At 32.2% G+C, this 23,184-nt stretch overlaps 2 protein-coding genes and 1 long non-coding RNA gene across 6 annotated transcripts in view; all 3 read left to right on the top strand.

Moving 5' to 3' along the window:
* LOC126733602 (uncharacterized) overlaps positions 1 to 23,184 on the top strand; it is a 189,196-nt gene that overhangs the window by 98,490 nt on the left and 67,522 nt on the right. The window lies entirely within an intron of this gene.
* LOC126733601 (uncharacterized) overlaps positions 1 to 23,184 on the top strand; it is a 69,754-nt gene that overhangs the window by 13,615 nt on the left and 32,955 nt on the right. For 2 of the 4 annotated variants that reach the window (XR_007659784.1, XM_050436967.1), the window contains exons 3-7: positions 2,927 to 3,103; positions 3,160 to 3,309; positions 3,351 to 3,581; positions 4,001 to 4,199; positions 13,010 to 13,530. Coding sequence is in view for 3 of the 4 variants with exons in the window: in XM_050436967.1 (XP_050292924.1) it covers positions 2,927 to 3,103; positions 3,160 to 3,309; positions 3,351 to 3,581; positions 4,001 to 4,199; positions 13,010 to 13,530 (1,278 nt within the window). In the remaining variant the exon portion in view is untranslated. Of the gene's footprint in view, positions 1 to 2,926; positions 3,104 to 3,159; positions 3,310 to 3,350; positions 3,582 to 4,000; positions 4,200 to 13,009; positions 13,531 to 13,595; positions 13,841 to 23,184 lie in introns of those variants that run through there. The other 2 variants (XM_050436969.1, XM_050436968.1) reach the window with 2 other exon arrangements.
* On the top strand, positions 107 to 705 carry LOC126733608 (uncharacterized). Its single transcript, XR_007659789.1, has 2 exons — positions 107 to 288; positions 339 to 705. It is a non-coding gene; the product is annotated as an uncharacterized LOC126733608 (long non-coding RNA).

Genomic DNA, 23,184 nt, shown 5'->3' with positions numbered 1-23,184 from the left:
ATGGTAAAAACTTCAATTAAAATTGCACTCAAATAAAATAAAATGCACCTTGGTAAATATTAAAATATACCAAAATACTCGAAAATAAATGCAAAAATATATCACCAAAAGGATTTAAAAATAATGGTGAGTAAAAATGTTCACTTACAGTAAGGTTCTTGCCAAAATTTCCATTTGTCTCTTAGCCTAATTTCCTAAAGGAATCGATTTTTGTATTCCCAGGATCTAAACTAAAGCTGTTCTCAATCCGGTGTTGAACGGGTGGTTGCTTCAATTGGATCGCTGCAGGTACTTCCGACGATTTTTGTTCTTTGAAGGTTCTGCAGGTCTTCTTTTAGCTTCCAGGGATTGTAGCAGTCTTCAAACCGTAGATACGGACCCAAATATGGCGATTTTTGTCCAGTATTGGAAAGACCGAACTACCGCTGCGCCAGTTATAGGACAACAACCAGCATTTGCTTTTTTAAAAACAAATATTGAGAACAGGGACTAACTAACTTGATTGATAGATAATGACTACATCGATTACTATATTAATTATTATTGCTCTTGTCTATTACATTATATTTATAGGTTCTAAAAATGATGACAATACAAACTAAGCTATTTCTAAATAAAGTATGCAGGGTCGGCATAAGGTGGCGGGTTGGTACCCGTAACTTATGTCTTTATTCGAGTTCAAAGAAATAAAAATAAGTTTCGCAACGACGTTTATCATTATATAAGTTTTTACATTTTATGTTAGCGTAGCTGAGCCTGGTAATAACTGTCTATTATTTACAGACATATTAAAAAGTTTATATTTTATATCAAATTGAAGTGTTTTTGGTCTGTGATTAGAAAAATCTGTTACTTATCATAGAAAATGGTAAAGCAAACGTATTAAAATTAGAAAGGTATTTAAATAAATAGGATAATTTTTTAACGTTAACTTAAATAGTTATCGTTGCAGCTAAAAACTCTTCAGACTAGACAGCAATTTCACGTGAAAATTTTATACTATTAGAGACTTTCGTCAATTTTTAAAAGATTAGTCCAATTTAGCTTAATGTGCCTAATTGTATGTTAACGTTCTGGTACGGAAGCCTGCTTAATATATAACTTGCAAAGCAAAAACTAAAGTTAAAGTTAACTTGCAACACTCACTTTCTTAACGTTATTTCTTTACTTACATACTATGTAATATATAGTTACATACTACGTAAACGCACAAAATAATGCAAAAGTTTTCGAAAAAAATAGCACTCATTTAATTTTTACGTTAACGACGCCAAAAGAAATGGAGACTCCCTATTTTTTATTTAATATAATAATATCTCTAATTATTTCATTAATTTTATATAAAATAATTATTTATGTTTATATCAAATTTTAATATAATACTATTAGAATAATTAGAGAGTTGTTGATTGTTTCCAAATTTGACCGACGTTAACGTTAGTAGTACAATTTGATTGCAACATTGTCATATGAATATGTTTTTTATTAGAGGCTTGTAGTAGCTTTGAATATTTTTTTGAATAAAAATAAAGCGTTGGCTAAAAGATATGAACGTCTCTATTTTTCTTTAATATTTTTTTACAGTGTTCGATCAAAAATCAACCTAGAATAAATAATAAATCCTATACAGTTAAGGCGTAAAGAACTAAGCTATTAACGCCACAGGTCTCTATTTAGTTGATTACAGTCTTTCATAAAAAATATGAATAAACCACGGACCTAATATAATAGAGATCTAATGCTTTTAAAAAAATTTAGTGTTAAAAAACCCAAATTTAAATAGAACGTAAATTATTTCATATTTTTATTTGCATAATATAGTAAAATAATTAGCATTATATAGAAATTTCGTATTAAAACAACCCGTGACTTACCATACAATACATAGTACTACGTACTAAATGTCTCTATTTCTTCTTAACTTAAAACTGAGCTACGTTAAGCTAATATTAATAACATAATTAACGTAACTTTTACGTCCGTTACGTATTTTTGTTTTGGGTTCACTTGCATCGCTTAAAAATGCAAAAATGTTTATGACATAATGTGGCATTTTTTGCGTAAATTTATTTCAGAACACAAATTAGAAATTTTAGTTTTTTTTAACGTAATTAAAATAATTACTAAGCCCTTGAAAATTGAATCAACGTTAACGTTAATAGTTTGATTTATAAATATACATATAATATATTGATTTATACATATATAGGGCGACTGAAAGCCTCTAATATAGGTAGTGTCCTCTAAGATAGGTAATGACCAAATTAGACACTTGCAGCAACTTTGCATATTTTAACCATTTCAATAATTTAAATACGTTTCATATAGAAATAACGTACAAATTAAGGTAAGCTATTATATAAGCTCTAATATATTAAGAATAATACTAATTTAAATAAATACTATAAATCTCTCTATTTTTCTTACTGGCAATCATTTTGATAGGGTTCTAACGCAATAATCGGTATTTAAATTAAGTTTTAGAGTTGTAGGTAAAAATGTTTTTTTTCAACAATAAAACATTAAGTCAAGATATAATCGCTTAATAAATACTTTAATTAAACGTAATTTGTAAGAAATAAATTAACAATAAAACCATAATTAAAGACTTATAGCATTACACGAAATAAACTGTTTCATTAAAAAAAATCATGTAAGTCTCTAATTAATTTGTTTCTTAACAAGACGTAATTTTTAATAGAGACTTAAATGGGCACAATAATAATTTTCAAAATAAAGCTTTTCTTGTCTTGCATATTAGAGAAATATTATGGACATTCTCTTTTTAATATCCATCAAGTAACCTACGAATCAGAAAGCCAATTAGGTATTATTAAAAGTAGATTTTTTTTGTGGCATTTTCTCGTAGCATTTTTGTTAATGCATTCCGGTAATTTGCCTCAAAACCAACCGTAACTTTTTTAAGGTAACCACAACTCACCCTCCATAAAATACCAACACGTGCTCAGCTGCGCACAGCCCTCCCATCGAAAACCTAAAGCTGCCGAAGATACTGACGGGGCAGAAACCCAAGATGACACTCACAGAAAACGAATAAAAGTTAAAAGAGGAACCATAGTAGAACAAATGCTTAAAAAAAAAGGTTGCCTTGGTACCTCTAAATAACTTTTAAAAACTATTAAACTCCCTTGTTTCCAGGTACAACTATTAACGATGATAACATCAGTATAAGAAGCGAGAAACCCAAAAAGGTTAGGCAAATCAGAAGCACCATAATGCCAATATTCTTAAAGAGAATTCGTGAAAAAAGACATGACGAGGAGCCTTATGTCTATCAACAAACTGAAGGTTTTTATTGAAAAAAACGTTGTTAAATAATGATTATGAAGATCTTGTTATAGAACCACAACAAGCGGAACCGATAGATTTTAACAATCAAACTGCTAGAAGATTAAAATCGGCAGAAGAGGATGCCTTGGAACCGATGTATGCTAAGATATTACATAAGAGTAACTTGTATAGAAAATCCAGATCTGCTGAGAGGCTTGCGTCAACCCAACCAAACGTTTTAAGGGAGCTTAATGGACGTTATCACGTTGTTAAACCCCGAACTTCAGAAGGTTTGTGTAAATCGTCCTTTTCTTCTTCGTCTGTCTTTTCTTCAACGTCTTTTTTCATTTTCCTAAATATCCTTTAGAAGAACGACGAATGAAAAGCAGTTTTAGCAAGTTTGTGTAAATAATCTTCTTCTTTATTATATTCTGCTTCATGTTATCTCTCTTGATCTTTCTTCTCTACTGCAGTCAAACGTAGTTTAGAGATTTTGTCTTTTACTTATTTTCTTCATATTTGAATTATTTAGGATTTATGTTAGAGGAGGAAATCTACTACTTTTTAAACTAATAAACTCTTTCTTTTATTTGATCACTTCTCTACCTGCCTGTGATTTATAGTCTTAAAAGCCTTGATCTTATTTTGTTTCATCTCTGTATCATTTTCCTCTAATTTAAACTGATTTTAATTATTAATTATACTAAAGGAAAAAGTCGAATAGAGTTTCCATCTAATACGTCAAGAACTCAACTAAAACCCAAAGTTTCCCAAAGTTTTATGCATTCGAATACGCCCTCAAAAGTGAAGACTCATTACTTGGACAGGATGGATAGTAAGCTGGATCAGAAAATTTCGAATAATGCTGTTTTGGGCAGTAGGTCCAGGCTCGATCGGTCTCCTTACAGGTAAAAAATTATAAACCAAGAATTTTTCATAAAAGTAACTAGAATCACGTTTTGGGATTTTCCAGGTAGTTATGAACTTCAACTGACTTGAAGATGATAAAATTTGTTTTTTTCCAGAAAATTGTAGAATACTTTTTCTTTTGAAAGCCTTCAATAAGAAGATATTAATATTTTTCTTCCAGGTGGCTCAGATCTGGTTATTTCACTTCAACTTATAGCAAACATGTTTATTTTTTAAGTAGTTAACATTATCTATGATTTTCCCCAGTCAAGGTGTGAAAGGAAAAACTTTTCAAATAACTGCAATTTAACTAAGGCAGGCAACATATTTGTTTTTATTTTAGGCAGTTGGTGTCATGGTTTTGTTAAGTTCAACTGCCCATAAGAAAAGAAATCACGTAAATTTAGTATGTAACTCCCTGAGCGAAATAGTTATGTAACTCCCTGTTTTAGGCAGTTAAAAAGTTGATTGACTTTCTGTGACTTCAGCTATCTGGAAGTAATTTAAAAAGATTTTTGTTACGAATAAATTGGAACAGGTTTAGGCTAAGGAGTTTCTGAAAACTCAATCTTCTTCTGCAACTATGATTTCAACTGCCTAGAAGCAATTCAAAAATGTTTTTTTGTATGAACCTATTATTATTGACTATATAATTGAATTTCTGATTGTTTTCTTTCAGTTTTTTTGTAGTTGATATTTCGTTATTCTACATCAACTAGCAGAACTTATGGTTAACATGATTCGACTCTCTGAAAGAAAAAGAAATATAATTTTCAAATGCCTGCAGTTTGATTAAAGTAGTTCAGGAACATATTTGTTTTATAACTTGGATATTCCATATCAACTACCAGAACTTGGCAAAATCTTTTAGGCTCAACTTCCTGGCAGAAAGAGAAGCCAATTTTTTAAATGCCCGCAGTTTGATTAATGTAATAGAAGAATAAAAAAGAAAATTATTTCAGGCAGTTGACGCCTTGTGATGCCACATCAACTGTACAAAAGTGAATAAAATTACAAAAATTCAGTATGTAACCCCTTGGGCAAAATAATTTTAGGCAGTTGAACAATACAGTTAATGGAAGTTCAAAGACTAACTGTGACTTTGACTGCCTGGAAGCCATGCAGGAATATTTTTTCTTCAGTAAACTATTTCATGTAATTGAATCTTTATACGTTTTCTGCCAGGCAGTTGATGCTTGGTTTTTCCACATTAACTATCAGAACTTATGGTAAAGATGTTTGCATATCAGATTCAACTTTCTAAAAAAGAGAACAAACTTTTCAACTGCCTGCACTTTCATCAAGGTCGTTGACGAACATATTTGTTTTTATTCGAGCCAGTTAAAGACAAGCGGCTTTGACGGCTTTGATGACTTCAACTGCTCCAAAGTCATGAAAAAAATCACGAAAATTCAGTACGTAACTCCTTGGACGAAATAGTTTTAGACTTTTTGTGACTTCAAATGCCAAGAAGCAATTCATGAAGGTTTTTGTTTCAGACACTAGACACCATGCTGTTGAATTTTTGGACGTTTTTTTCCAGGCATTTGATATGTTGTTATTCCACATCAACTACCAGAACTAATAGTAAAGATAATTGTCTTTCAAATTCACCTCTCTGAAAAAAACGAAATTTCCAAATGCCTATAGTATGATCACGGTAGTGATTTTCAAATTCAACACTCTATAATAAAGAGAAAGCAACTTTTCAACTGCATGAAGTTTGTTCAGTGTAGTTGAGAAACATGTTTGTTTTTATTCTAGGCAATTGACGTCAGGGATTTAATGACTTCAATCTGACTTTAATCAAGGGAGAACCGTCATCATTAACGTAGAAACCAGACACCAGCCACCAGCAAATAATTAGTTATAAGGCTTTGTCAAATCTGACGTACAGCCGAATAAAAGAAATGTTTTTTTTTTCGTTTTATCAATCTCACAACCATACATTCAAAGTAAGACACGTTAACATTACTTTTCTATCTAAACTTATATTTAATATAACGATGAAGTTAAAGCAATAGCAGTATCTGAAATATTTTCAATTAATTTTCCCATCTGGACCCATCTGGTCTATTTCAACCATTAAACCTATTGTTAGTAAATTCGAGTCCAAAGACATTGCAATAAATATATGTAAATGTTTAACTCAGAAGATCGAAAATTGATCCGAAAAAAGAGAGAACAGAACTCTTAATATTTTACTAAGCGTGGAAAAATAAAATAAAATAAAATCAAATACAATAACTTTTTTAAAAATAATAGAGAATTACATAAAAACATCAATTAATCAGATGTTCAAACAACCCCCATTAACAGCTAAACAATATCCTAACCGATCATAAAATTAACTTCTAACGTTACTAAGTTGATATTGGGAAATTTTATTACATTCTAACGAAATAGCGTTTTGGAACTGGTTTAGATTTCAAATTTTACACTTTTATAAATGACACTTTTTAAATGACCCCACAAAAAGAGGTCATTCGATGAAAGATCAGGTGACCTGGCTTGCCAAAGTATCCGGTACCGTGGACCAATAATATTGCCGTTAAAAGCATTTGCCAAGCACTCTCTAACCATACGGGCATTATGAGCCGGGCAGCCATCCATTTGGTACCAGATCATTTAATCTTCCTGAACAACTTCGTCCAAGGCGGGTCCAATTTGATTTTGAAATATAAGTCCAAATAGGTTTCAGCTGTTAGGTTATAGTCCATAAAAAAGGGTCCAATGATATGGTGTCCGATAATTCCCACGAATACATCATTTCAATTATTTTAAAACAAAATGCCATTCTTCGCTCTTCATCTTCTTCCTGCAGCTCTTGATGTTTTTCGAATTTATACGAGTAATATTTGTGTTTTTTTGTGTGCATAAGTGCGCAATACCGTTGTATGATGTTTATTTACCTCTTGCCCAAGAACCCCCGTACTAACCATCTTGTTTTCCTCCACACTCAGTAGAATATTAAGATCTCTGTTTTCTCTTTCTTCGGCTCTATTTTCGATATCCTGAGTTGAACATTTACAATTATTTATTACAGTACCTTTGGACTCGAACTTATTGACAATACATTTAATAGTTGAAATGGACGGAATGGACATGAATGGTTTCCCGCATAATGCCACTTAATTATGGCTATTTTTCAAATATCGACTGTCACTGATGTATTGACACTTTTCCTCATGTCAGTGACAATATTCAGTTTACTGGTGCCCGGTATATTTATAGTATGTTCTTCTTTTTATTATATTTTATTTAAAAAAATGCTTCATATTTTATTAAAAGGAACAGCAGTATTCTTTTGTGTCTGTTATTTTTACAAGTTTTTATAATATTATAAAGTCTTTTTTTGCCATTTCTACATAAGCATTTAGCAACATTACATCAGAGAAGTTGCAAGCAAACAAACTACCCATAGTTACACGGCAGTGCTAATTCTAGTATTTCAATGTTAAACTACCTTCACTTATCTAACTATTCTAGTTTATATCCAGTTTTCAATTTCTCCAATAGCTCAAGTAATAAACTAGAAATCTTTTTGGGCTTCTGAGGAGAATATAATGAAACATATTCATTAAAAAATTCGTCCATCTACAGTGCATTCACGATGAATGAAATAAATTTATTTAAAATTTAGCTGTTTTTCTTGTATTTTCTGGGCACTTTGATTCACATTGTCACTTGCGTGTTCTTTGAAATAAAAATTATAAATGGAACACCCTGAATATCATGAATTTTACTAGTCTACGATATATTCTGAATACTTTTTGTATAGCATACCATATTCCTAAAGTCGATTGTCAAATTTGACGTATTAGACTAATGAAACATACGACATTAAAAAATAAAAACTCTATCAATATTTATTGCAACTGATGTTCAATTTGTTGTCCATTTACTTCAATGCATTTTGAAGTCGCTAAATAGCTTCCAATTGTACATTTTCCATGACTTTTCTGATCGATTAATCTAATTTCTTGTCGAATTCCTTGCTTTAAATCATCAACATTATTTGGTCTGTTCACATAAATTTTGGACTTCAAATAGCCTCATAAGAAAAAATCTATCGGGATTATATCTGGTGACCTTGGTGGCCACTTAATCGATCTTCTTCGTCCAATCCATCCGTTAGGAAAAGTTGCATCAAGAAATTGTCCAACGGCAATGGCAAAGTGAGGAGGTGCTTCGTCTTGTCGAATCCATATCTCGTTACTAGGTATGTCAGCCTCTTGTGGATTAGAGAATAAAATAACTGAAGCAGGGACAAGATCAAACTGTAGAAAGTTCGCTGTTCGTTTAAAATTTTTCGAAAAGGGTGAAAGGATTCAATTTTTCACAGTACCTGCCCACACATTAATTTTTTGAGGGCGCTGTGTGCTATATTCTTATAAGGATTTTCAGTTGCCCAACATCTGCAATTTTTTCTGTTAACGTGTCTATTTAATATATAGGTGGCCTCATTCGAAAAAATAATATTTCGAAATAAATTTCCATTTTCATTGTTAGCGTCAAGAATTTGCTCACAAAACTTCACTCGGTGGTCAAAATCGTCTTATAATAATTCATTTACCAGTTGTACTTTATAAGGATGATATTTATTTACTCAAAGTATTTTTGCCACTGACCTTAAAGTTCTGACTAAAGTTTTAATTCCTGGAAATTGTAGATATTACAATATGGGGGTTATTCTTCATTTCTAATAGAACATTTAGCGTAGCATCTTCAGATATTTTTGGAGGTTTTCCTTTAGATAAAATTTTTTACACGGCCGTGTTCCCTAAATTTTAATTCAATTTTGAAAATGTTTACAAATGCATGACAAACCGTTATCAAGAAGGATCTAAAATTGGAAATTGTTCGAAAATAATAAGGTCTACTTTTAGTTTCTAAGAAATCACATACAAAAATAATGTTGGCGTCATAGTTTCTACTTGAGACACCCTGTAACTAAAATTTCATACAAAGGACCCATTAAATCAAATGGACAACAAATTAAAAATTAGTTGCAATACATCTGGAATAATTTTTTATGTTTTAATTCTATGTTTCATTAGCCTATTACGTCATATTTGACAAACCATTGACTTTAGGCATGCTATACAAAAAGTATATAGAATATATCGTAGAACTAGCACCTTGTGTAGACATTTTGTATTTAAAAAAAAATGCGCAAGTTAACATACTAATATATGTATCCAAAAAATTTAAAAAAAAACAAATACTTGAATTTTAAATGAATTTGTTCCTCTCATCGTGAATGCACTGTATATTGGTATGTTCCATGCACAGTATATTCTAAACTCTTATATCCAGAACCAACTTTTGAAAACTTATGACCTCAATTGCCTGGAATTGTCTGATATTAAATCTTCGTTCTTACAGCCAACAATGTGATCCTAGTTGCTTCTATTTTCAACATATATTTAGGAAAATGTTTTATAAAGAGTTTTTCGGAAGGAAAGGGAAATATTTTGGGAACATATTAAGAAAGTCGAAATAAGATAAATTAACTCATACGTTTTAATCCGATTCTTAACCATTTCTGAAATAATCGACTCTAAAGGTTTTATTGTAAATTTTTGGAATAATTACGTTCTCTGTATTTCTAACTCACGTTGCAGGTATTTCATCATTGTTTGTTAATACCTATTTTAATTGACTGGTAGTTTTGACAAGTATGGTTGACAAGTTGTTTGGTTCTGAGCGTTTCAATTTGAAAAGAGCAAATTTCTATTACGTAATGCCTTACACATTCACCCATAGGGAGTATGCTGACATGATATTCGTGTATGGTTTCTGTAATGGTAGTGCATTACGAGCTGTTGATGAATACCGACGTCGCGTCGTTTTCCTAATCGAAAAGTTTCTCAGACAGTTTTTGTAAATGCTCAGGAAACAGGAATATTTCCAAGCGTAAGAATTAATTCTGAACGAGAGGCGGGACTAAATATGGAAAATGAAGAAAATGTTCTGGATATGGCTGAAGAGAACCCGGGTGTTAGGGGGTGTTAGAGAAACGAGGCGGATTACAAAAGAACTTCGATTAGCATCATGTGGACGTTTGGCTCAACATCTTCAAGAGGGTGATTATGGCTTAAAAGTTCAATTTTGCGAATCGATCCAACAAAATCGAGGCCTACATAAATACATTTTATTTAGCGATGAAGCTCATTTTACCCGCAATGGAATTAATAACTGACACAATGAACATTGGTGATCAGATGAAAATCCTCATGCCACGTTTGAACGAAACTTTCAACATCGATTATTTATTTCAACATCGATTCAGTGTTAACTTGTGGTGTAGAATGCTAAACGACCAGTTATTTGGTCCTTTTGTATTAAATGAGCGTCTTACTGGAGAAGGATATTTACGCTTTTTGGACGACCATTTAATACACATTGTATAAAGTCTCTGCCCGCCAGGTCGTGTATTTTGGTAGGCGAAGAAAACACTTCGATAGCTAAGCTATTATTTAATATAAATAAAACTGCTGGTTCAAAACAGCTCTAACATGGGTTGTATATAAAATTAAACGTGGTTTTGTGGTCTCGATAATATGGTTACAGAGAGAGTCGCGCCAGAGGGACGCACACTGACTTTTTTACATTGCGACCTCTGGTGGTGCTTATCAAAATAAAATTGGGCGGCGTTGCCGTATTAACTACGGCAAAAAGAATAGTTTAAATAGATTTTTTACGTAACAGGATGATGTTCCGCTAATTGTTCGACACCGAATGTATTATATATATATATATACATATATATATATAATATATATATATATATATATATATATATATATATATATATATATATGTATATATATGTATATACATATACATATATATATATATGTATATATATATATATATATATATATAAACCTTTCCCGTATTTTGCAAAATTTCTGGGGTGATTTGACGACATTCATCAAATATTGTTACTTGTCACCCCCGCTAGGGCTTGGCCCTCAGGGGGGCAAAACTAGCAAAAAAATGGTTCCCCCTTGAATCAAAAATTGACGGGTCCGAGGATTTTTTTGCTAGTTTTGCCCCCCTGAGGGCCAAGCCCTAGCGGGGGTGACAAGGGTCCCCAAAAATTTAAATGGAACAGGGGGTAGAGTGATACTTTATTTTGAAGGTATTTTTAGGTGGATTATAACCCTAAAGTTTGAAATCGTTACTATTTGCCTAGTCGATACAGGGGCTAATAAAAGTTATAAAAAAATGTTAAAAAGTATAATTTTAAATAAATGGCTTAAAGATAAAATCAATCAAGTAAATGTTCAAAATGTTGGCCTTCGACTTCCATACAATAATACAGGTTCTGTTCAAACCTTTCCCGTACATTTTGCAAAATTTCTGGGGTGATTTGACGACATTCATCAATTATTCTTTGTCGCAAATGGTCTAGCGATGTTGGCTGACTAGCATAAATTTTAGTTTTTAAATGGCCCCATAAAAAAAAATCTAACGGGCTTAAGTCCGGGGAACGAGGAGGCCATTCAATAGCTCCTCTTCTTCCAATCCATTGTCCTGGAAACGTTTGGTCCAAATATTGACGAACCCTTGCAGCATAGTGGGGTGGCGCCCCATCTTGCTGAAATACTAGACGATTTTTCAAGTACTCGTTGTTATTTTCTAGTATCTCCACAAATGCTGGATGAATTGTATTTTCTAATAACTCCAGGTACATCTCTCCTGTTAAATTGTCAGGTAAAAAAAAGGGACATATATTAAAAAGGACGATATGTTTACCAAAAATGCCAGCGCAAACATTTAATTTTTCAAGATGTTGTGTATGCACCTCATGAAATATTCTGGGATTTGAATCAGCCCAATAGCGGCAGTTGTGACGATTTTTTTTCATAAAAAATGTTTACATGTTTTTGTAACTTTTATTAGCCCATGTATGGACTAGGCAAATAGTAACGATTTAAAACTTTAGGGTTATAATCCACATAAAAATACCTTCAAAATAAGGTATCACTCGACCCCCCGTTCCATTTAAAATTTTGGGGGCCCTTGTCACCCCCGCTAGGGCTTTGCCCTCAGGTGGGCGAAACTAGAAAAAAAAAATAGGCTCTGTTTCGTTTTCAAATGGCCACCCTGTATATATATATATATATATATATATATATATATATATATATATATATATATATATATATATATATATATATATATATATAATATATATAATATATATATATATATATATATATATAATAAATCAAGAGCTAAAAACCTTGTGCAAGCCGGCAATAATTACGTATTGAACGTATGTAGAAAAAACTTCATAATTTCCAAAGTTTTGTATTTTTTCCATACATCCTCACTGTTTTATCAATATTTTGACCACACTCGATATTCTTTGTAAAAATTAAAAAAAAAAATCGGTTTTTAGACGTCCCTTTAACTTTACCAGACCCCAAATTTTGAATGCTTCAAATTTTATTAAAAACAATCCCCAACCAATTAAACGTGCGGCAACTTGCCTAGAAGTTGGTGGGGGTATTTTCGAAAAAAATTTAAATTAGTGGAATTTTGTATTTACTAGTATTTGTTTGTGTTGCTTTTAAAATACAAAAAACTTTAAAACCGACTATTTCAGAAACGGTTGAGAATCGAATTAAAACATACGGGTTAATAATTTATCATATTTTGACCTTCTGAACATGTTCCCAAAATATTTCTCTTTCCTCCCGAAACATCCTGTATATATCAACCAGTCCAACCAGATATCTTATCAACCAGTGAATGTTCTTGAAGCGATCCAATAAATAAACCCCTTATCTAGGTTATGTAAGATAGCAACCAATCCGGAAGAGTACAATATGAAACTAGGTGGTACCTCCTCAGTAATGCCCATGCGCATGATGGCCAGCTCCACATCGAAACCTTCAAAACCTCCAGTAGTGAAACTCCTCCCGAAGAAGAACATGAATCTGAAAAGTTTCAGCGACCTCCTCTGCGTGGAGCCCCTGAAGTTCAGCAGGTCCAAAACTGATAAAAAGAGAACGAAGAATAACCCGAGCAAGATTAAAATACACGATGACGGTGAAGTTGAAATAAGAGTCTTAAAAGGTGGTGATGGGATAAAAAAGAAGAAAATTAAGGCCATAAATGTGACGAAACATGACGAGAAGATTCAGATGTTGGTGGACAATATGCAGCAAAGTAGATCTCTGAGGTCTATGAGGTTGGACAATACCAGTTATGAGAACGAATGCACCATGGAGAGAATGAAGAAAATTAAAGAGGAATTGAGCAAAAATAAAAACATGGAAGTGAGCTCGCTTTTTAGGAAAGTCAAATTAGGTTTGTAATATTTACCTTATTCAGGGTAAATCCAGGTTAAGTTGCTTTAAAACATACCATTCCAGGTAACTCAAATTCTACTCTTCTAACGTTATGCGGCAACACCGTGTACTTGGTAACGGACGAGCTCAATCGTTTAATTCTTTTCTTCCTCACGTGGTTGTTGTTGTGTTTCCTTCATATATTCAAACCGAAATTTACGGAAAAATGGGGAAAAAAAGTGGCCTAAGAAGGAAAATTATTCATGAGCCATTAGTTCGTTCATTTTATAGTTAGCTAAAAGCTATTTGGCTACCGCTGGTCAAAGTACGTACAGGCCCTTTTGGTAAATGAGGTCTTCCTAATGTTTGGATATGTATATACTGGGTGGCTCTGAAGTTTCCGAAGTGATTAGTCACTTGTAATTACAATGAATGCTAATAAATTTCCGTTGATTGTTATGTTGAAGTTGAATAACTCGCTTGTTGTTTTTTTTTTTAATTTATAAGGGACTCTGACGGGAAATCAAAAGTTTTGTAGTTTACGCACATAAAAATGTTAAATTTTCTTGTTAAGGAAATGTGCCAAATCACTTTTGTCATTTTTGTTTTTTTGCCATTTTCTGGAGTTCTATCATAGATATGATTTTGTTTTTGACACTATTGGATACCCCGGTTTATTCTACATAAGTTTTGTCTAAAACAATTTTCTCTCAGATTTTTGGGTTTTCTATAACAAGAAAAAAAACTAAAAATTAATCAACATTCCTGCAGTACAGTCGTGACACCTTGGGTTCGAATTTCAACCTCGACATAGTAAAACTTTTTTTTTCTTAGCCTATGAGCAAAATTGGTGATATTTTGAAAACACGTAAATATACAGATACAGTGAAACCTCTCTTGAGCGGACACTCATGGGACCTTTAAAAAAGTGTCCGCTCAACGGAGGTGTCCGTCCAAGGGAAAAAGGCCTCACAGAAGCAAAATTAAACAGCATGTTATTTTTTTAAACAAGTTTAATATTAATTATTTAATGACAATAAGTATATAATTAGGGTTACAAAATAATTATAATTATGCAAAAAAATAAACTTAAACAAAAACTTATGAAATAACAAACCGAAAATAAACAAAACTAGTACATACATACATATAAAGATTTTTGTAAGAAATAATATGTAAATATTTAATACATGTACAAATTAAGATCATTGTTTATGTTTAAAATGTTCTAATAAAGACGTTTGTCGATTTTTTTTGTTGAGCAAAGTATCTTGGAAATGAAGATCAAGCATGGATAGTAAATCTAGAGCAGATAGGTCACCCTTAGCCTGAGTGAAGCGTTTTAACTGTTGCGTCATATTAAAAGCCTGTTGATAGGTAGTCAATTCCTCTTCTTCCTCAACATGTTCCTCTTCTGACTCATCGGATGATACCACTACTTACTCTTGATTCGAAACCTCCAGAGGAAGGTCATCAATTTGCTCCAATATTAAATAATTGTCTACATTAAAAAATTCGTTGATATCATTATTGTTTATCATTCCAAAATTATCCTTATTCCTCAAAATTTGAGCTAAAAGTGACAATGGAATGTCGTCTTCATTTTCCCAGATTTCTGCTCTATTTTCTGAACTATTAGAGTGTGTAATGCCAGACTTAATAAAGCAATTTTGAACCGTTTTCTTTGTCACTCGATCCCATGCAATGTTTATAAAGTAAATTGCACCTAGGACGTGTATTTTTCTGGCTAATTCTTGGGCTGATTCAGCAATATTTATGGCTAATAAAAGTTTTTTATGCCTTGATGCCCTGATCTAAAGGCTGTACAATAGAAATGCAGTTTGGAGGCAAAATAATCAATTTCATATTTTTCAATCTTATATCCTTTGGGCGACAATATGCATTGTCGAGAAATAATAAAATTTCTCGTTTTTCACGCATCATTTTTTTATCAAATTAATTTAACCATTCGGCCATTAGTTCACCGGTCATCCAAGCTTTTTTATTCCACCTATTAGTAACTGGCAATTCTTTCACATTAATATTTTTAAATGCTCTTGGTTTGGCCGTTTTTCCGATCACTAGAGGTTTTTCTTTTTGTCCCTCCATATTTACACAAAAAAGTATAGTCAGTCTCTCTTTTGAAAATTTACCTCCAATACATCTTTCTCGCTTCAAATGTAGAGTCCTGTTTGGCACTGCTCGGAAAAATAGCCCAGTCTCATCAGCATTATAGATATTTTTGGGAGCATAGTTCTTAATTGAGGAGCTTGCGTTCAAAACCGGCTATATCCATTTTTTTGCCAATATGCTTTCTTCGAGATTTTCGGCTAAGTTCTATAAGATCTATGATTTGGCATGATCATTTGCGTTCAAAACGGGCTATTTCTATTTTAAAATCGCATGCAAAGTTGGCCTTTTGCATCAAAACTGGCTATATCCACTTTTTGCGATCAAAAGTGGATATATCCAATAATTCGCTTTAATTTAAAAATACGACAATATAATACATCTGCCACGACTGTAGACCATATCTAGGAATACTGACGATCGCGTAAATTTGCCCCGATTGTTTCGCGATATACGATGCGTGATGATTGATGATTCCCGCCAGTTATCATCCAAATGCGTTAGAGACCAGTGCTCGTTTGACTGCGGAACTGACTGACAAAGGGGCCAAAAGTTGTGTTTAGCAGTGTTATAGTGGTTTTCTCGTTAATAATATGGCCTTTTTTCGCAGTAGTGCAATACGTTTTTTGCATTTTACAGATATGGTGACCCCGACCCAGCACTCATGAGATTCAATCGACTTTGTCAACATAATGGCAAATAATTTCAATGTGCTACAGTTAAAAAACGGCACATTTAGACTTTAAGGCAGACATTTTATGCAGATTCGATCAAAACCAACCAAGAGATCGGCTGATGTTAATAGGGTTCCCTTAAAGAATCTTAGTGTAACTCCAAACAAAGAGCTAATACTGTTGCCAAAGTGCTCCTAGCAGGGGCAGTGCCGAACGAAAACAGGGGTGGGGATCGGAAATCCCAAAAAAGTGAAGAAAAAAAAGAATGTGTTCGCCGTTTTCTCAAGAGATTAAAAGGGCGCGAAAGTCATTACAAAAGGAAAAAGTCTAAAAGAATTTACTTGTCTGCAAGCCTGTCAATTGCCAAGTTATGGAGAATGTTTAATTAGGAATACCCACAAACTCGAGTATCATATTTTATGTTCCGCAAAATTTTTATACACGATTTTAATATTGGGTTTTCATCACCCGCCTCGGATGTGTGTAGTAAATGTACGCGACTAAAACAGCAGTACAAATTTGAGACAAAAGCTGAAATTAGAAATCAGCTGCTAGTGGAATACCGCGTACATAGAAAATGTGCTGCTACCTTCTATGAGCTAGCTAAAGAGGCCCCAGAAAATAGTTTGAGTTTCTGCTTTGACCTTCAACAGGTACAGCCTCTTCCTCGGACGGCTATTAGCGATGCCTTTTACTCACATCAAATAAGTTTATACGCTTTTTGTTGTGTCGAGCTATCTTCGCAAAACCCAACATTCTATGTATGGACCGAAGATTATGCTGTGCGTGGCTCAACAGAAATTGCCTCAGCACTTCTTTACCATCTAGATTCACTTGACTACAATGGAATTAGAAAAATAAGACTTTTCTGTGATGGTTGTGCAGGCCAAAATAAAAATGCCTACATAGTTCATGCACTAATGTATTGGCTGAAAAATAAGTCTCCAAAAGATCTGTCCGAAATCTCGATCACTTTTCCAGTCCGTGGACACAGCTTCATGGCTGCTGATCGTTGTTTTGGGAGAGTGGAGAAGTTGCTTAGGAAAAATCCGGAGATAATTTCCAAAGAGGAGTATATTAAATTTTATTCAGAAGTCGAGCAGGTGAAAATTTTAGGGACCGACTCGAAAATTTATAATGTAAAGGAACTAGAGAAAGTGTACAATAAAATTAAAGGCATTTCTGAAACAAAAAGAATTTTTATTACAAAAAGCAGCAAAAATCAAAATAATCTTAAGATTGAGGTGAATACTCATCTTTATTATCGGTTTGAACCTGCAAATTTTAATAAGCCGTGTCAGATTCTGAAGAAAGGAAAAGACGATAGCCACCTTGTCCTTAATATTATAGAGCACAGAAACTGTTTGCCAGATAAAAAGAAACCCACTATTAAGAAGCTTTTGAAAGAGCTCTTTGGTGAAAATTGGATGTTACGAGCAGACCTAAAATGGTATAAAGATTTACTCGTATCTGGTAATCCAGATATAGAAACACACGACATGGAAGAAGATGAGGGTGAACAGGATCAGCCATGTGACTGTTTAGATGAAGAAGCTGCTCTTCACATTTAAATATTCTGTTTTTTCTGTTTTTTTTATTTTCTTATCTGTGTTGTATTTTTACAAAAAATTAAATGTTTTTTTTGTTTCAGTTTAAAAATTAAAAATAATGATTTCTTGCATTTACATTTTTTTTAATAAGATTTTTTAGCGCTTTGCCATCAAAACCGGCTATATCCAAATTAAATGTCATTTTTTTTTCAAAAAAATTACATTTAATTTGTTTTAATTGCATTAAACAACTTCCCTGAAACATTCCAAATAAACTTTTTTCCCCATCTCTATGTATTAAGGTGAACCGATGAAAAGTTTTTTTCGATTTCTGAACATTTTTTTAAAATGGATATAGCCGCTTTTAACGCAAGCTCCTCAATTATAGATGGTACTTTCTCCCAAAATGTCGTGACATCGGCAGAGTTTACACTTGCGGCCTCCCCACTGATAGTTCTCAAAGCAATGTTGTGCCGGGTACGAAACTTTTGCAGCCAACCTTCTGATGCACTGAAAGTTCTATACCCCAAACCATTAGCGATTTCTTTGGCTTTCGTTTTAACAATTGTATCTAAAATTATAATAGGCATATGTAAAATATACAGTAATATGTGTAATAATTGAAGTGTGTTACCTGATAATGGAATATTTTTGCTTCGAGCTCTAATGAACCACTCATAGCACTGTCTGTCAATATTTCTGCCCTCTTCTCTTAGGAAGCTTCTTTTTTCATTCACATTTATATTTGAGTGGAACTTACTTAATAAAACATCCTTATTTTTAATAATCTCAGCTGCCTGTGTTTTTCCTATTCCAAACCGTTTTGCTAAGTCGCGTATGCTTAGTTTGTCTTTATTAAAAATCTCAATTACGTCAACTTTTTCTTTAAGAGTTAGCACTTTACGTTTCGACGACATATCGGTTGTTACGCTAATAGCGCTAGAAGATACGACAATAAACTAAAGCCAAATGCATTAACAAAACAGTCAAAATACAAAAACATCCCGACAAACCGGCGTCATGCGGGGAGTACCGTCGTATCGGGGAAAACTCAGGCTCTGGCGCCAATGCAACCCCCGATTGCGTCTTTAAATTTTTTCTGTGTCCGCTCAAGAGAAGGTTTAGCGGTTCTTCGGACCACTTTTAGGTATCCGCGTCCGCCCGAAAGAGTGTCCGTTAAAGCATATGGGAATTTAGTGTATTTTCAATGGGACCAAAAAAAATTTCCGCTCAAGGGAGTTGTCCGTCTGTTGGAGGTTTCACTTTATATACTTTAAGAGTTCTAAAAATAATTGGATTTTTGTAAAAGCTTTGACAATATCAAGATTTTTTTTAGTCCATTGACAAACAACCCAATAACTTTAAAATGTAGTTAACTATTTATATTTTTGGAAAAGAAACTCCTCAGTTTTGAAGTAAAATAAAAATTAATAAAATCGGTATAGGAATATTCAAAATATTTGGATTGTTGTAAACCCTTTGTCACTATCAAGATTTTTTTTTTCAGCTCGTTGAAAGACTATTAGTAACTTAAAATAATTATATTTTTCAATAACTCTGTAATTGCCTTTTTGGTAAAGAAACTCATTAGTTTTCAAATAAAATTAAAATCAATAAAATCGTTACATCAGTTTTCAAAAAATTTAGATTTTTGTTAAGACTTTGTCCGTATCAAGATTCTTTTCAGTTCATTGAAAGACTACTCAATAACTTAAAAAAAGTTATGTGTACAAGAAAACTTGGAATAACCCTTTTAGTAAAGAAACTCATCAGTTTTCAAATAAAACTAAAATCGATAAAATCGTTAAATGAATTTTTCAAAATATTTAGTTTTTTGAAAACCCATTGATAATATCACAATTTTTTTCAGTCCATTGAAAAACTACTCAATAATTTCAAAATTGTATTTTTACCAGGAAATTTGTAATGACTTTTTTAATCAATTTTCAAATCTAAGATCGTTACATGAGTTTTCAAAATATTTAGATTTTTGAAATGTCTTTGATACTATCAAGATTTTATTCAGTTTATTAAAAAACGACTCAATAACTCCAAAATGGTTTTATTTATAAGGAAGCTTGGAATAATTATTTTGGTAAAAAAATCTATTAGTTTTTAAATTAAACAAAAATCAGTAAAATCGGTGAAGACATTTTCAAGATTCATATTTTTGTATAGGCTTTAACACTATTACTATTTTTTTGGGTTCATTGAAAAACTACTGAATAACATGAAAATAGTTGTATTTACAAGGAAACTTGTAGTGACCTTTTTAGTAAAGAAACTCATCAGCTTTCTAAGAAAATTACAATCAATAAAATCGTTATATGAGTTTTCAAAATATTCAGATTTTTGTAAAACCTTTGATAGTATCAAGAATTTTTCATTCCATTGAGAAACTAGTCAATAACTTGAAAACGGTTTTATTTACAAGGAAATTTGTAATGACTTTTTTAGTAAAGATACTTAAGATAATCAGTTTTGAAATAAATCTAAAATCAATAAAATCATTAAATAAGTTTTCAAAATATTAAGACTTTTATAAAGCCTTTGATACTATCAAATTTTTTTTCAGTTTACGGCTCAATAACTCCATAAAGCTTATATTAATAAGAAAACTTGTAATGTACCTTTTTGGTAAAGAAACTGATAAGAATTAAAAGTAAAATCAATGCTCTTCAAAACCCTTAGATGAGTTTTCAAAATATTTAGATTTTTCGAAAGTCTCTGACAGTATCAAGATTTTTTCCAGTCTATTGAAAAACTCCTCAATCATTCTAAAATGGTTTTATTTACAAGGAAACTTGTAATGACTCTTTTAGTAAAACTTCTCAATTCTCAAATAAAACTGAAATCAATAAAATAGTTATATGATTTTTCAAAATATGCAGATTTTTGTAAAGGCTTTGACCGTATCACGATTTTTTTCAGATCACTAGAAGACTACTGAATAACTTAACAATATTTATATTTACAAGAAAACTTGTAAAGTTTTATACTAATTAACGAAATTATACCCATTTGTAGTTACGTCATCCAGGTGAGAAAAAACGTATGGCGTAGATATTTTTGCCAATCAATATTAGGTTAGAAACTTTACCATCGCCTTCAGAAATTAATAGTCTGCTATGTATTTTTATACGTTCAGAAATTAACAAATGATTTATTTTAGCAGCATATTATTATATTTTGATATTCGTGTATATACTTTCATTCCCAAAAAATTTTAAAAAATCTTGTAGTATTTATTGTATTATTAACAAACTTAACAATTAACAAATATTATTATAATTAATCATAAATAATGGGACATGAACAACAAGTCCGAAACGGAATTGCACTTCAAATTGAGACTGTGATAGAGCGAGCCGCAGATGCAACAAAATTGAGCACAACAACGATCGCAAATATAAAGAAGAATGGGATAAAGTCAGATCAGGATTACGCTGCTCATATATTTTCCAAGCAAAAGACCGCAAAAACCAAATCTACAACATATTTGAAAAGTAGAATTCGGCACGAGCAGTAGACGTAACAAAACCGAGCTTACAAAAATTGTAAATAATGGTATAAAATTATTTTAACTCACTGGGAAACATTTAAATACTGACAATTTAATTTACTTGTTCATGAAAAAAAAATGCTGCTTGAAGGAATATGTTAACACATTAAAATGAAAATACCATTTGAAACACGCCATATTGCATTACCAAGTTAATGAAATTGCAACGATATGATTGAATACTTAAACGACGATCATAAAATAAAATTTGCTAGAACAAAAAAAGCTTAATCAATCTCGTCAGTATTGTCAGAGTCAGAACTGAAATCAGAGATATTGTCTTCGTCATCTTCGTCTTCGTCAGTCGTAATCACAAGTGGCAGAATGTCATAGGCATCACACACTTGTTCTTTTTGCCTTCCAAGCCTTTTCAATTACCTTTTCTGTATGAAAAACATATTTTTGCCAATGATCTATAGAAATTTCGTTTATTACCCTTTCCCATGTAGTCAGAACTTCTGAAGGTGATCCCTTAAAATTGGAAATATATTGATCATATTTTCGTTTACATTCCGACCATACCATTTCAATTGCATTAAACTGGCAATGATATGGTGGCAGTCGCAAAATTTTGTGTCCTAAAGGTTTAACATATTCATCAAGGAAGTACTTTTTCACTAGGGCAGTTTCTGCGTGCAATACTCCATATTTTATCTTTCATGGCTTTTTCTGGAAAGACAATATTCTTTTTCTTCAACCATTCGGTCAGTCTCTGCTTTGTCCAAGATTTTCTCGGGATTTCTTCTAATAAACCAGAATGGTAACTTGCATTGTCCATGATTATAAATGACTTTGGGGGAAGATTTGGAACCAGCTGAGTTTTAAACCAGTTTTCGAAGTTTTTCCTGTTCATATTGTCATGATAATCTCCCGTCTTTAATCCACTCTTAAATATTAAATTTGCACCCTTGATAAAGCCATCTTTGGTTCCGGCGTGGACCACGATATAACGATGACCTTAAAAATAAAAGATAATTAAATTCTCTTCTTTTAGAAATCATTCTTCCAGAACATAAATTTAATATAATTAATAAGTAATGTTCCATGCACATACGAGTAGTGTATGGAGTTAAATTCCCTCATATTGTCTTAGAGAGAAATCATATGAAATTATCAAGTTAGAGGGCCCTTACAAGGGCAATAGTTTTTATTCAAAAAAAAAATCTAAAAAGATAACCTGATAATTTTTACCTTCACTGTTTTTCCTTGAATCCGTGTGCTTGGTGTCATCTTGCCAGCTACTACGAAATGATCCCTTGCTAAAAATCCACGTCTCGTCAATGAAAACTGGAGTAATACCGTCCGGACCTACATTTCTATTTTTGATATACTCCCTTAAAAAATTGATTTTTTTATGAACAATATTTGGCAAGTCCATCAAATATTTTCTGTTGTTTGATTTTTTCCACTTGAAGCCTATACTATTGATCCATCTTCTTAAGGAGTCAATGGAAAACTCAAAATATTCAATTTCTTCCCTGAACTTTTCTCTTATTGTTGCCAATATTACATATTCTTTTCTGGCGTACATAGAATAAATTGTGTCCCGAATTCTATGTTTCAAATATGGTGTAACTTTGGTTTTTGCTGTCTTTTGATAGAAAGACTGAAGATATACGGGCTGCGTAATCCTGATCTGATTTTATCCCATTCTTCTTTATATTTGCGATCATTGTTGTACTCAATTTGTTGCTCGCTGTATCACATTCTCAATTTAAAGTGCAATTCCGTTTCGGCCTTGTTCCTTTTCCAGTTGA

Source organism: Anthonomus grandis, chromosome 2 (genome assembly GCF_022605725.1).
Source record: "Anthonomus grandis grandis chromosome 2, icAntGran1.3, whole genome shotgun sequence".
In the NCBI taxonomy this organism is placed as follows: Eukaryota; Metazoa; Arthropoda; class Insecta; order Coleoptera; family Curculionidae; genus Anthonomus; species Anthonomus grandis.
This window is presented reverse-complemented; position numbering and strand designations above follow the sequence as displayed.